Here is a 15588-nt window from a genome sequence, read left to right as displayed (position 1 = left end):
TAAAAATATTTTATTTAAATATATTTATATTATTTTGTTATCCTTCAATGCTATGCTAATTGTTTTATTTATGCAGTTCTTAATAAATAAATAAATAAATAAATAAATAAATAAATAAATAAATAAATAAATATACATTTTCTGACATCATAGTGTTCATCTGAGACCTAATAATAATAATAATAATAATAATAATGTTATTCAATCATTTAGGTTTTTCCTTCCAAACTGTACTGTCATCATGACAAAAATATGTTATGAAGGCACAGAGTGAGTCAGAATGATCAGAAGATCATCTTGAGTTTCAATGGAAAAATATCTTACATTTACTTAGTTTAGTGATCTACCTGCACAATATTTAATATTCCTTATGTCTTTTACATAGTAATGTTCAATTGTTTAAAATCAATGTGCTCTCAGACTTCTGGAGCCCCGCAGTCTGACTGCTTTGACCAGCCTTGCATCACCAAAGAAATGTGTTAAGAGCTCTGAAACATAACGATATAAATAGGAGGAGCTTTTTCAAATGTGAAAACTTTTTTGCTTTCATCCCACATAGTTTGCCTGCTGTTTAATTCACCCTGCATTGCTTTGAGATCAAAGTCATGGCAGTATCACAGGCCATAGAGCACTTCTCTCTCCACTCTGGGGAGCTGAGCTTTGTGCTCCTCCTCTGAATGCTGTGGTATGAAGAGCTGTGTGTGCCTCTGTTAGTCATTGTGCATTTGGGTGAACCTCATGAGATCAGCCCAAGTCCTTGATGAAAAGCCCTTTGCGAATGTCCCCAAGCAGCTCCTTGGGTATGATGAATGCAGGCATCTAGTCTGGTCTCTGCAGATTCCTCTCATTAAATATTTAAAACTCTAAACGCAGCTATTAGTAATCAAGATACACAAAGCTTCCTGTTTCCTTATCAAATCCCTGTGCTGATAAAATCCCAGCAGTGTTGCAGAAACTTTCAGAATTTCATGCCACATAGAAACAGCAATTCAGTTTGAACCCAGTTAAATAAAAAAACACCAACAACACATTTCCATTGGGAGTTATGTTTGAATCGTGTTTAATCGTGCTGGGTGAAACTGCTCCTTGAGATTTGACTCCGCCTACATTCTTTGATGATGCAATATCTTCTTGTTGAGTGGTAAGACAATATAACCTTTCTTATTATTTTCTTTATATGAAATAATCTTTAATCTCTTTAGCATATTGTTAATATTTTATATATCTTACATGCAAAATCACAGTTTGTCTTTTTTGTTTCATCCACATTTCTTGTAAAATTTAACTCTCTAATTTAAACCCTCATACCTATAAACAGCAAAAAGTACATTTGCAATGCTTCATGAAATCTTAAATATAAAATATGTAATATTGAATATATAATTTAACCTTAATATAGTGTTTTTGCATACAGTGTATGTAAGTCCATATGTCTATTGTTGTTATTATTGTAAATGTTTCTTTTTAGAGATACGACTATGAATTCTCTGATCATGTATGTATTTATGCTCTGCAAAATAAAACAAAACAGAACAAAACAGAACAAAACAAAAATCAGAATACTCTTTTTTTCTAGGTAATATATCTAATAATAATAATAACAATAATTTAGCCTGAGACCTAATTTTTCTTTATTTAAATATATTTATATTATTTGTTAATATATTATCCTCCAGTGCCATGCTACTTGTTTTTTATTTATGCAATGTTCAATAAATAATCAATCAAACAATAATTTTCAATAACTAAAAAACAAACATTTTCTGTCATCATAATATTAATCTGAGACAGTTCCTCATTGTAATGAATGTTTCATAAAAGCTTTATACAAGCCTTTTTCTATATAATTTTGTAAATGATTCTTCAATGCCATGTTAATTTTTGTTTATGCAATATGCAATAATAAATATGTTTCTCTCTGTAACAATCATATTGTTCTTCCAAGACAGTTCCCTATTATACACTTTTTCCAGATTAATTATAAACTACTTTTATTCACTTTTCTCAATAATATTTGTCATGTTTTTTACTCATTTTCTAATTAATCATCAATGCAATCATTTTGCTATTGCTTTACTTTTTAAAATGTTTCACTATTATTTCATTTATTACATGCATCTGTCCAGTATTGGACTGTATGTAAATGGTTAATTGATACCACAAAGGTGAGAGAGGTCACTAAAAAAAATCATCAATAAGCAATTAAATGCTCATTAACTGTTGACTTAAAGATGTCAGTTGCAGTCTTTTCACAGCAGTACTGAAGTGTTAATACAACCTCTTCTCTCTCTCTCTCTCTCTCTCTCTCTCTCTCTCTCTCTCTCTCTCTCTCTCTTTCTCTCTTTCTCTCTCTCACTCCCCCTAGCATTTAATCCTTCACGTTTTATCTCCTCTTTTACATTCAGTCGTTCCACTGGGCCTCATTTGTTCACCATCTAGCGTTACTCCCTCTCCTCAAATTCCCAGCCAACGCCCAGCTTCTGCAGCACTGCAGTCTCTCCTATTCCAAAAGTCTCACCCCTCCTCTTGATCACTCTCTAGTTATCTGCAGTGAGGAGGAGGGAGAGGAGGAGAGATGCCGTGAGGAAGAGCACACCTCACGACTCACGCTGCTGCTGCAACACACCCAAGGATCACACCCACAGTCTGGCAGTTCATCACTATTCATTCCACCCATATTTACTTGTAGATTTACTCATAACTCATGCTCTCTCTCTCTCGATGCATGACTGTCCTCCCTCAGGCCTCTCATTAATCAGAGCTCTCTAACCCACTGCACTCTCACAGGAGAAACAGCATCAAGACCTTGGTTCTTCAAGCTATGGGAGATATATATATATATGTAATATATAATAATCATAATAATAATACATGTATAATCTAATCTAAATTAACCTTTCTAATCTTAATCTTGTTTCTAGAAAACAACATATGATCAGTCCAACCTGGGATGCCCTGAACTGGAGAGTAACAGAGGACCTCTTTCAGATTGGGCCTAAATTCAATCAGCACAATAAAAAGCTATCAATGCAATAGAAAATCGCTGGATATATTTCTGGAGATGTGATTAGAATTGATTGTGCAATTCTTAGAAACTCCTATACCTGACAAAGACAAATGTATAAGATTAAGTTTTTTTCTTTTGAAATATACAGAGGTTTCCTATTTAAGAACAGGAACATGTCTGAAAAATGCTTAAGCGACTAGGCCAAGGTACCATGAGGATATGGCCAGGCATAAACTAATGCAGTGTCAAAAATATTCAAATGTCCAATTAGATTCGAAATGCTATATTTTCCATAGTAGAGAAAAATCAGATATCCGATGAGCTCAGCACATGAAAGGCTTAATGACAGGGGTCTACAGGTTTATTCGATCAATCAATTGTTGTCGCACTGAACAAGGCTGTGCAAGGCTAACAAATCTGCTGTAATGTAATGCTGGGCACACGTCGACCAGTCGCAGCACTAACATCATCCTGAATTTATTCTCAAGGGATGCATGTGAGCTTCAGCAGATTTCCGAGCAGGATACAAGAGAATCGGTTCGATACTGCGGAGTGGGAGGCTCCAAACCTCTCTGGATATGTTACCTCTGTGCAGGTAAGAGTCAGCAAAAACACAAGCATCTTAATGGGAACAACATGAAATTCTAGAATGTGTACCTGTGCCAGTTCACATCCACCGTCTCTCACTCCAAGAACTAAAGCACTGCATTAGGGAAGAAACAAAGGAAGTAAAGATTGATGTCTGACTGATGTAGCAGCAGTTTTCATTTCAGCAGCTTTTTACACACTGAGGGAAAAAGTGAGCTGGCATTATTCCTCTTGACAGGAAATATGGTTGCAATATTGAGTTTTTGACTCTGGCTACAAGTCTTATAAAGGTTTTCTGAGTTCTTGCCCAGTGTTTTGTGCCAAATGAATGCTTTGACTCATGCCATGGGGTTACTGCTGCATACTCTCATTGTCCAAGCTATAACTCAGATATGAAAATAGGCAATTTCATCATGATATAAATCTTAACACATTTCTGTCCTTGTCTGTAAACTTATAGACAGCAGCTGCAGGCCTGTATCTTACTTAAAAGTGTTTTATTTCTTTATTGCTGAATTAATTGTCAATACAATACATATCAGCTATCATGCTCTAATGTGCTATAGATTTACAAAACTGTTACTATTAAAAATATTATAACTAATTACAGACGTTATATCATTGATTTTTTTTATAGAATACAATAAAACACAATACCATACAATACAATACAACGTTATTGTCAATCAGCCATAGTTGAAATTAGTTTTTAACCACACCAGCAAATCCAGGCACAAGCACTGTACAACAGAAAAGTAAAATTCACCATAACACAATCAAAATCTGGAGTATCAGAAAATCTCTGTGTCATCTTAAAACAATTATAAACTGAGATTGAGTTTTACAGTCCATTCGGGTTCCAATATTCATAATTTTATCCTGTGCTGCCCTCTAGCGCTGAAAAAAATATTTTACCATGAAAGATTATCCAGTTGAGTAAATAATAGATTAATTTAATCAGTAATTTAAATAATAATTTATGTTTCATAGGTTTTCATAGTATCCTAATTACACACACACACACACACACACACGCACACACATATATATATATATATATATATATATATATATATATATATATATATATATATATATATATATATATATATATATATATATATATATATTCATTTATAAAGACCAATTTTATACCATACAAAAAATATTATAAATATTCATACAAATAATAATATGACTAGTAATGCATTGTTGGATGTATTATTTAATTTGTTTTATTTTGTTTATTTTACTATGAATTATATAGGAAAGGAACTTGTGCATTGCATTTCAACCACCCAAGTGCACACACACAGCAGTAAGCACACACCTTGAACACACCTGGATCAGTTGGATACCTGTATTTATTTATTTAATTTATTAAAATAGTTATGTGAATTATTATTTATTTATTAACCATATTTATATTATTTATAAATTTTTCCCATGGATCCCCTTATTGTAATCATTACTTAAACTTTTTTATACATATCATAAATATATTATAGTACTCGATAGTTTAACACATTTATTTTATTAATTAAAGTTTAAATGTTTTCTTTTCATTTAAATTGTATTAACTGAAGAGCTCTATTACTGTAATTTTTATAATGTCTGTGGTTTTTTCAAGCAATCTCTTTCAATTGCCTTCAAATAACCTATCACTGATCCACTGGGAGGCGCTAACAAATTATCAAAGCAGATCACATTCAGCGAAGAAGCGGGAACGGATTTGATCTCCCAGAATGCCTTTCACTTCCTCTTCTCTTCCGCGGCCTGAGAGCGTAAGTGCCGTTAATAATACCACCGCAGTGGTGCTCAAAATAATCCCTTTTGTATCACCATCATCACAAGGTTTTATGTCCAAATAATACATCGACATGTTTGCTTTGTATATATTTAACGGTTTTAGAAAATATGAGTCGTAAAAGTAACAATCCTAATGTTATGTTACTAGATAGATGTTCGCCTGTGATCTGCCATTTTCTAGAGTCGACTCGTCTTCAGATGAATGTTGCTCCATGTGCGTCAGATTACTAATAAAAACATAAAACCAGTCTCTGAAGACTTTAGAAACTGTCTGGTTACAATGTATGTTTTATGCGGTACGCGTGGTATTTGTGCTAGTGTCAGAATGGTTTATTTATTATTATTTTTCAATAATGATATTATTTATTTTGGTTTGGTATCCTACGCCTTTTCTAAGAATCCGATGTCATTCATTCTTTCTAGATCTCTGAAAATGGTCCGCTACTCACTCGACCCAGAGAACCCGACTAAATGTGAGTTAGCAGCTACTTGATCTAACTTTATATGGCTGCTGGTGTTGAACCTGTGTAAGTTAGTAACGTAAATGTTTTGTTTTCTGCAGCATGCAAGTCGAGGGGCTCCAACCTTCGTGTTCACTTCAAGGTAGGAACGAAGTCTGAGTGCTTGTCAAGACGCTGACGGTCACTCATGCGTCTAGAGTGTAACTTTTTTTTTATTAATGAATCAATTTTTTCCATAGGGGTTTAAAAAGCTCTCGTAATTTGTAACCCAACTAACTCTTAATCACATTAGAAGCTTTTTTAAGCATTAATGTTTTATTTTTGGGTGTTGAGAAATCCATGCACCAAAAACGTTAATTCATGGATATTTGTTTACCAAAATAAGCATTTAAATGTATAACGAAAAAGTAAAGTATGTAAATGTTATATTTAGCTCGACTTGATTGACATTTTTTGACATGATGCTGTTTATTGGTTAATTCCAGAAGATGCTTTTATTTTTGGAAGTGTAATTCTCTTGTAATTTATGTTTGGTAATCATTAAACCTCAGGGCCTGTATTCACGAAACATCTTAAGGCTAAAAGTAGCTCATAACTTGCTGATTTAGGAGAAAGTCTTAAAAATAATGGGCGTGTCAGAACTACATTTTTTGTTCTAAGGTTGATGAAACAGGGCAACTTTTGCCAGTTTTGACGTCAACAGGCAACATGTGAGACACGGTGCCCATGATGGATCTAAAGTATACAGTTAGAAATTTAGCCATTCTCAATGGAAAAATGCCTAAGCAGCATTGCTCAAAGTTGCCCTGTGTATTATCAGCCTTAGAGTATTTTACATCCCGCTGATATCATTCATAGCAGCGAGGTCAACCCCACATTTACTGTTAGCTCAAGACTTCTCTCTATTCCTTACTAAAAGTTAGTCTCAGCAGCTTTGTGAATTGGTTTTAAGAGCGAACTCTTAGCTGAAAACTTTTACTGCTATTTAGGAGAACCCTTATTGGTAAGAAAATGTTTTGTGAATACAGGGCCAAAGCTCATGGAGGAAATAAATGTTAGTTTTTCTTGATAGTTACCCACTATATCTGAATATTAGTTATAGGTTGAGCAGATGATTTACAAATGTACAGTGTGGCTGCAATCTTGATTAACTTCAGACACTTTGAAGTATTCATGAAGACAATGAAGTGTTAGTTGAGTAGGCACGTTTCTAGTTTGTAAAGTGACTTAGGCTGGTTTGTCTCAATGTTTGGTCCTCAGAACACCCGTGAGACCGCCCAGGCCATCAAAGGCATGCACATCCGCAAGGCTAACAAGTACCTGAAGGATGTTATGGTGAAGCACCAGTGTGTTCCCTTCCGTCGTTACAATGGTGGTGTTGGCCGCTGTGCTCAGGTGAGGGTTTGTCCTGTTTTAAAGCTGCCTTTCAAAACCATTCTGTCCATGTTGCTGTGATGACCATCTTAGGACACCTTTGGAATTGACCATGAAAACACCTTTTAGTCTGAGCAACATGCACACGTTGAACTACAATTTCAAAGTTTCGGTTTAGTTCAAAGTCTCATGCTTATTGACCCCAAATTAGAAAGATAGTAAAGCTCAATGTGTTGCTCAAATTAAGATCATTTGAACTTTCTTGTGATGTTTTCCATTTGTAGGCCAAGCAGCATGACTGGACTCAGGGACGTTGGCCTAAGAAAAGTGCAGAGTTCCTGCTCCACATGCTGAAGAACGCAGAAAGCAACGCTGAGCTCAAGGTAAGACCATATGAACCATTACACTGTGAACAAGTCTTTTTAGACTTGGACTGTATATTTGGTTCAATGTATTCAAATCTAGCTGGCATGAATACAGCTTTCACTGCTATATGGGTTTTGTCAACCTACTTTGTGATCTTGTAGGGTTTGGATGTGGACTCCCTGGTGATCGAGCACATTCAGGTGAACAAGGCCCCAAAAATGCGCAGGCGTACTTACCGTGCACACGGACGCATCAACCCCTACATGAGCTCCCCATGCCACATCGAAATGATCCTCACGGAGAAGGAGCAGATCGTTCCTAAACCAGAGGAGGAGGTTTCTCAGAAGAAAAAGGTATGTTCATTAATGTTTTTCTGAATTATATATAAAAAAATACTGTATAGTTTGCTGTAGTGATGACCACTTAGGACACCTTTGGATTTATGATGAAAGGAATTCTATTCTGAGCAGCCATTGTGCATGAAATGTGGAGGACTGGGTATTAACCAACACTCAACCAGTTATTTTTTTTCACAGGTTTCTCAGAAGAAACTGAAGAAGCAGAAACTTATGGCTCGGGAGTAAATGTAAATAAAGTCCGACATTCGTACTACAAAATGACTCCTGTTCCTTTTTTTTGTGATTTTTATTTATTGATTTGGACATTTAAGAAAAAAAAGGCTTAAAGATGACACAAGTAAGCTTGTGATTTGATTTACTGTTGATTTAATGAATAACTTGGAATCTGATCCATTTACTATTGGTGTAAAGAGCAGTAGAGTACTTTGAAAGCTTGTGGCTGCTTTATTTGGTCAAAAACAGACTCTTACACTGTTTGAGCCTCTGTCATTGAAGTCTTGAGCGTGCTCTGGTTAATCCTGTGGTGTTTGGCTTGGTGGTTTAAGATAAGAGTTTACAATGTTAAAATCTGAGTTTAGATGAAAGGGTCTTAAAGGGAGTCTAATTTATGAAGGAATTAGCTTTTACTTCATTTAGTCGATCCTTGTCCTATTAAATATGCTGACACAAACCATGATAACAGCAAAGTCAACCAGATATATACATTGTGTTAAAATAAAGATTCACTATTTATTTCTAAATGTGTGTGTATATATATATATATATATATATACACACACACATCTACAAACTATGTTTAAGAGATGTATGTGTACACACTTTTTTTAGGAGCTTGGGTGAAATTAAACTTTGGCTCACTGATTTGGTCTTATTTGCACCTCCAAGCATTTTAGTTCCAGAGAATAAAAGTTTATAATATGCTTATATAATTTGTTTATATAATATGCGTAAAACAGCCACAAGGCTGACCAAAGTGCTGTACAGCTATTTAATAACAGTAAAAGAACATATACATAAGTACAAATAAAACAATTAAAACGGTCTTGTCCAATAATAAGTAAATATGTTGACTCAAGAGAAACAAAGTATAAACCCTTTGAAGACTAGGCAAAGACCATAGTAGAAAATTGTTTATAAGCCAAATAAAACATGTTTAGGAGAGATTTAAAAGTGGACAGAGCAGGTGCAAGTCTAATCTCTTAAGAACTAAAAAGAATTTGATCACAGGATAAAGTGCTGTATTCACCAGTAGATGGCAATATAGCATTGTTAATCTGCTCCTCTTGTATATTTTTGCAGTTTCTTGGTTTATTTATAATCATTCATAGGAATTTATTAATCCAATTTCTAATATTAATATATAGTCTAAATGTTTTCAACTAATAATGTTTGTAGCTATTAAGCACATTTGTATTTATAAAACATGTATGTTACACACACACACCCACACACACATATATATATATATATATATATATATATATATATATATATATATATATATATATAAATAAAATTAGGCTATAATTATTATTTTTTTATTCATAACTGTTAACATGAATTAGGGAATTTTCAATGCAACAGGAGGCATAGGTGCCACATCCTATTATATGCTATTTCACTTTTTGACCACTAGGTACTGCAACACGTTGCACTTTGCATTTGTTTTTTTGCCATTATTTGATTTATTATAGAAAATAAAAGAGAGTTCGCATTTGATTGTAATGCAAAATATTATAAAAATTCCAAATCAGCCTTTTTTTTTTAATGGACTAAAGTGATGATTGTGTTTTGTAAATAAGGTAGCCTAGTCCATATTTCTTGATACACTATATAGGAAAAAGCTTTCTGTTGCTGACATATATACAGAGAAAGACAGAAGCTTTAATACTGCAGCTATGAGTTTCTAATGTTTCACATGTATTCAACTGGCATTTAGTTTATTCAGATGAAACCAAATAGCCACATTCAAAAACCATTACATTTGAGAAAAGTGGCAGAAAAGTTTTTTTTTTTATTATTATGAGGAGGTAGGAAACACATTTACCTTAAAGCTCAAGAGTTGAAGTAAATAAAAAAAGTGTTTATTTAAGCTTCATCATTCTGTGATTGTATTGCGATTCATCTGTGGAGTGTTTAAGCCCTGTCCACAGAGACTTTTAAGCTCATAAGAGATATCCCACTGCCTCACATGACCGGCACGCATGCAGATGTCCCTAAATAGATCTCAAATTGACTAGATTGATTTTGTCCCCTTTTTGTATTTAATAGCGGGTCGGATGCCAGCTCTTTTAATGTGCAAATGAGAACCAATGAGGACAGACTCCTAAACTCAGTTCAGACACTCAGCTGACACGGGCCACGTCACTGCCGGCCTTAGCCAATCACTTCCCACCGAGCCCCTCTACTTTCCCAGGCACGCTCTCAAAGTTTTGACTTTTTGCAGCAAAAGACAGCAGGTTGATGAAAATGTTTTATTATCTTCCAGATCTTCACATGAACTACCCAGAGAGACTCTCTTTTTATTTATAGATTTCAAAAACACTCTCATTGAAAGGACGCAGCTCTGTTGTATCATGCAATATTTGCAAGAACTTAAAGAAGGGAATGGATTTTGCCAGAGGACATGGGTGTGAACTGATTGGGATTTTTTAGAGAAAATATTCTTTATTTTTCTGAAGGCTTAAGTATTTTTTTTCTTTCTTTCTCTCTCATTTACTATTTTACGTTTGTTTTACGTGTTGCGCGGGGTCTCCATCGTCTTGCTTTTTGCGCAATATTTAGTTAAAGTTGTAGTTTCTTGGTAATGTTAGCGGTGGGGCAAATGGACGGGTCTCGCCAGAGCGCTTTCCTCTTCAATACCCCACCTTTGGCTGCTTTACACAGCATGACCGAGATGAAGACACCACTTTACCCAGCCTACCCGTTATCTTCCACTGGACCAGCATCCTCCACTTCACCGACAGCTACCTCTCCGAATCCAGGCGGTATCCCGGTCTCGTCCCCGGGGATCAAAACATCCACCGGTCTTTCGACTCTCGGATCACTCCAGCAGTGCTCGGTCGCCACACCTCACGGAATAAACGACATCCTCAGTCGACCCGCGGTGGTCACCGCAGCGGCGGCGGCGGCAGCAGCATCTTCTCCCGCTGGAATCTTGTCTGGACTGCCCCGCTTCAGCAGCCTGAGTCCTCCTCCGCCTCCAGGGCTCTATTTCAGCCCCAGCGCAGCGGCCGTGGCGGTGGCTCGGTATCCGAAACCTCTGACAGACCTTCCAGGCAGAACCCCCATATTCTGGCCTGGAGTTATGCAAAGCCCGCACTGGAGAGACGCCAGATTTGCATGTTCCCCACGTAAGTGCACGATTCACTTTCTTGAAGGCTGTCGGCGATCCGAAATATAGCAAGCAGCACAGATTAAACTAACATGGATGCAATAATAACATTAGGTGAATTTTTCTTTCTCGTCCCTGACAGATCAAAACTCAGTGCTCCTGGACAAAGATGGGAAAAGGAAACACACGCGACCAACGTTTTCCGGGCAGCAAATTTTTGCCCTGGAAAAAACATTTGAGCAAACGAAATATTTAGCTGGACCTGAAAGAGCGCGGTTGGCCTACTCTTTAGGAATGACAGAGAGCCAAGTCAAGGTAAGACAAGTTTTAATAGTTTATGTTTGCCAAGAAAAACCTTGAGTGACTCGATTGTTTATTATCAACAATCCATGGAAATTAAGAATTAGTCTGGGATCGGCCTACAGCTAGACCTTACTATATATATCTCTTTAGCCTACAAAATGTATATATATATATATAGTCTATTTATTTCTCTAAAGCAAATTATTTACATTTAATGCAACGACTAGTGGAGTACAATAGGCTACAAAATAATTTTCATTCATATCAAATTTATTTACGCATTAAAATAATAATAAAAAAATTGCAGTATGTACCACTACATTTGTTTATTGTAATTATTGCAAGAAGATGGAATTGCATTTTAAAAAGCCACTGAAACTTTATTTTTTTTTTATTTTAAACGTTTAAGTATTTGAATTATTCTCACAGACTAAAGGTGTTTAGGCCATATTAGAGATATTTGAAAAGCTATCTATTCGAGTTATTGTTTTAATATCAGTTCTTTCAAGTTATACAGAAAACATCTGTTTAATTTGCTTTACAATGTTAAATGTTTTATTATAATTCCCATTTGTTAAGCCTATTTTTCGATGGAGATTAATCACTATTTCTGTTGGTATTAAAATACGTTTTATCTCATTTTTATTGTAAAGGTGTGGTTTCAAAACCGAAGAACAAAGTGGAGAAAACGGCACGCGGCTGAAATGGCCTCGGCGAAGAAAAAACAAGATTCAGAGACCGAGAGGCTGAAGGGAGCTTCGGAAAATGAAGACGACGACGACGAATACAACAAACCTTTAGACCCAAACTCGGACGATGAAAAAATAACGCAGTTACTGAAAAAACACAAACCAAACTCGGCTCTAATCATTCACACGTCGGAAAACGAGAGCTCGTAAAATGGAAACGGGAAATTGGTTGTCAAATTCTTCAAGAAGTGTCAAAATATAATGTAGGCTACTGTTTTTTCACCAAGTTTGAGCTCTGGTTTGAGAGGAAGGATGCAAATCAGAGGAATATGCACTATTGGTGGAGCTGAACGTGCATCAGTGTCTGCAATAGACACGTTTCAACGTAAAGACAACGGTACTTGTTTTGTAAATTAACGGCGTGAGTTGTATCGCATAGGAATTATATTACTGTGAATATTTATGTGTAAAATATTTTGAATAGTAAACATGGCAGAATTCGTTAATTTCGCTTCAGTTTAATTCTTGGTTTAAGCTTTCTGATATGTATTTTCACATCATTAATTTAGGCCTAGGTGCTGATCACCCTGAGTTTTTTTTCTTTTCTTGTTTCTGGGTGTAAGTTGCCTCAGACCTTTGATTTTTTTTCAAAATATAAAACATTGGAAATAGAGAATAATTTTCTGAATTACCAATAATGGTAAAAGACATCTGAGCGACAGCCTAAATTGAGGCTCAGTCAAATAACTGATCTGGCCATAACACGTGTAAATAAACAAACACCTAGCCATATATTTGTAATATAATGCATAGTGTTCGTCTCCCGATGTTAGGATGTTTCTTTAATTTTTTTTTTCATGATTAATTTATGATATTTTAAGTTTGTAACAGTGTTTGAATCCTGCAAAATGCGACTTGCAGGTTCGTGTGTATTGCACTTTTATTTAATAAAATGTTAAACATTTGGGATATTTATCTTTTGTTATTATTACATCGAATATTCATATTTTGTGAATACATTGCAACAACGTTTTCAAGCATTAATAATGAAAGATTGCTGATGATTGATCAGTTTCGCTCCGGTAAGAAGTTGTCTCATTAAAGAGTTATCAAAATGGCAACGCTTTTTCAAATACATTTTAATATTTTGTATTATCATTATTATTATTATTATTATTATTATTATTATTATTATTATTATTATTATTATTATTATTATTATTATTATTATTATTATTCGTTTTTAACAGCCCTAACACATTTATATTTTTTTTCATTTAATTAAATGAATAATTATGCTCTCCCTTATTACTCTGTGTGAACACATTTTACCTAGGCCTAGTTGTTTTATTATAAAGAAGCCATTACTCTGTGTAAAAAAAAAATTCGCTACAATTTTGATCACTGAGAAATGTCCACGAAAAAGCCAATACTGACATATTTACTGGCGGGATATTGGTTTTTGGTGGTCTTCAGCTGATCGCGTCACAGCTTCTAAATGTAAGCTGATTGGTGCGTTTAGATCACCATGTTCTTGGGAAATTGGAAATCACTCAACCGATTTGTTCTCAACAAACCAACAAAAAAATGTAATCTATAAGGTGAAATGATGCACCATGCAGAGTTGTACTATCAGAAAATATTTTGAGCTGGTATTTTTGAAGGACAACAGGTCCAGTGCTTCTCCACAGGTTACTCAACCAAAATGAATATCTTTTTGGAAGCGATTAGACTATCTATAGGGTACATTTATCATTGTAGACAGACCCCCATGTTAACCGTAAAAAAAATTAAAATAGTAATTTTAAAACATTCTATAATTTGCACGCACTTAAACTTTTTACAAATGTATATATTTAGATTTTGATGCACAACTTAGATTACATCATTAAGGGTCCTTACTTACTTTAAACCTGCACTTTGATGTCTGCTAAGTGTAAATCGTGTTTGAAATACAATATTTTGGACTGAATTAATAACTGGAAAATTAATGTTACTAAAAATACGCAATTTAAAGCATCTCAAGAAGATGATGATTTAGCTAGTGCACCACAAAATGAAAACTGTCACATCATGTGATTTAATTAAAAAAGGCATTTAACAGTTTTTCGAATTCGATTTTTTTTTTGTTGCACAAATTAAACGGTAATAGAAAATCATAATTTCCATTCCTTAAATATTTTTGTTATTTACACGCATAACGTGTAAATTATCACACCTGAGAACAAACTTGCTTTTACTGTTATCTTCAAGTCAGTTTTTCTGATCAAAAGGCCAAAACATTTTAAGCATGCAAGCGTTTGACCAATTTATAACTATTGAACGTTTGATTTGCTGTATCAATAAAATAGAACAGTCTTTGGCCGTTTTTCCCCCCAAATGTCCGAGCTATTTCCTACAATACAATTTCTCTTTTATTCATTGATGGCGTCTATTAAATGGCGTTTACCCACTTTGACTTTCACAATTATAAACAGAAATTTGAGAACGTTCTCAACTTTTTCACTTCACTATATATATTTTTCTATTTTCTATATCCGTTAAACAATTCGTTTATTTTTACAAAACGATCAATATTGTTTTCATTGTATTACATATTATCTTAGGCTCCAGGAATGAAGATTCAACTATATGTCAAACTCTGATGAATCTATCTTTATTTGGCTACGTGTAGGCCAAAGACCTGATGTCAATAAGATATCAAATTACTGTTGAGCAAGAGCTTAATGAACTCTCATCTGCAATAATTAATCTCTGATTGCTTCACATTAAAATACATTCATGAATATACTCATTAACTTTGTCACTGTAAAGCCATTTCCAATGAGGACATCATGAAGCTAATATAAAAGAACTAACAATGCTGAATGGCGACTGAAAATTAGTGAAGATTTTGAACAATATTTATTTACAACACTAAATACAATATAAAAATAATAAAACAAATAATTAAGGTTTTGTATATTTTAATAGTTGACCTGTTAAACCAATTCCTAATTAAACAATAACCATTCCATTTTTACTCCATTGTAGATTTTATTATAGACAAATTTTCAACTCAAACACTTGCATATAACACTCTTAAATCCAAAAACAGTGTATCTGAGCAAGATGAGGAGGCATAGGAGGTGGACCAGCCATAGGCAGGACAGACCTGGTTCTGCTGGCTTGCTTGTTCTTCTGATCTGGGTAGAATTATGATCCATCAGCATGGTCCAGCTGTGGTGAACATGGCGTGCGTTCCTCAGGGGAGATATCTTAGCATCTGCTGAGTGCCTGCTGATAGTGCTGTGACTGC

The 15588-nt window shown here is 34.7% G+C and overlaps 2 protein-coding genes and 2 non-coding genes across 5 annotated transcripts in view; all 4 read left to right on the top strand.

Annotated features, from left to right (window-relative positions):
• LOC127986179 (60S ribosomal protein L17) overlaps nucleotides 1-8222 on the top strand; it is a 232369-nt gene extending 224147 nt beyond the window's left edge. The window contains exons 1-7 of one of the 2 annotated variants that reach the window (XM_052588431.1): nucleotides 5320-5379; nucleotides 5828-5877; nucleotides 5967-6007; nucleotides 7126-7260; nucleotides 7524-7622; nucleotides 7767-7958; nucleotides 8142-8222. In XM_052588431.1, the coding sequence (XP_052444391.1) occupies nucleotides 5838-5877; nucleotides 5967-6007; nucleotides 7126-7260; nucleotides 7524-7622; nucleotides 7767-7958; nucleotides 8142-8189 (555 nt within the window). In that variant the 5' untranslated portion in view covers nucleotides 5320-5379; nucleotides 5828-5837 and the 3' untranslated portion in view covers nucleotides 8190-8222. Of the gene's footprint in view, nucleotides 1-5319; nucleotides 5380-5827; nucleotides 5878-5966; nucleotides 6008-7125; nucleotides 7261-7523; nucleotides 7623-7766; nucleotides 7959-8141 lie in introns of those variants that run through there. The other variant, XM_052588432.1, reaches the window with a different exon arrangement.
• Nucleotides 7312-7378, top strand: LOC127986756 (small nucleolar RNA SNORD58). The gene has a single exon (XR_008160959.1). It is a non-coding gene; the product is annotated as a small nucleolar RNA SNORD58 (small nucleolar RNA).
• LOC127986755 (small nucleolar RNA SNORD58) lies at nucleotides 8013-8076 on the top strand. Its single transcript, XR_008160958.1, has one exon. It is a non-coding gene; the product is annotated as a small nucleolar RNA SNORD58 (small nucleolar RNA).
• Nucleotides 8223-10010: 1788 nt separating the features above from the next.
• LOC127986174 (homeobox protein Nkx-6.1-like) lies at nucleotides 10011-13254 on the top strand. The gene is made up of 3 exons (XM_052588427.1): nucleotides 10011-11317; nucleotides 11441-11613; nucleotides 12255-13254. The coding sequence occupies exons 1-3, from the start codon at nucleotides 10771-10773 to the stop codon at nucleotides 12498-12500; spliced, it is 966 nt and encodes a 321-aa protein (XP_052444387.1). The 5' UTR covers nucleotides 10011-10770; the 3' UTR covers nucleotides 12501-13254.
• The last annotated feature ends 2334 nt before the right edge of the window (nucleotides 13255-15588 follow it).

The sequence above is a fragment of the Carassius gibelio genome, chromosome B21 (genome assembly GCF_023724105.1).
Source record: "Carassius gibelio isolate Cgi1373 ecotype wild population from Czech Republic chromosome B21, carGib1.2-hapl.c, whole genome shotgun sequence".
In the NCBI taxonomy this organism is placed as follows: Eukaryota; Metazoa; Chordata; class Actinopteri; order Cypriniformes; family Cyprinidae; genus Carassius; species Carassius gibelio.
Note: the sequence above shows the minus strand (reverse complement) of the source record. Positions and strands in the feature narration are given on the sequence as shown.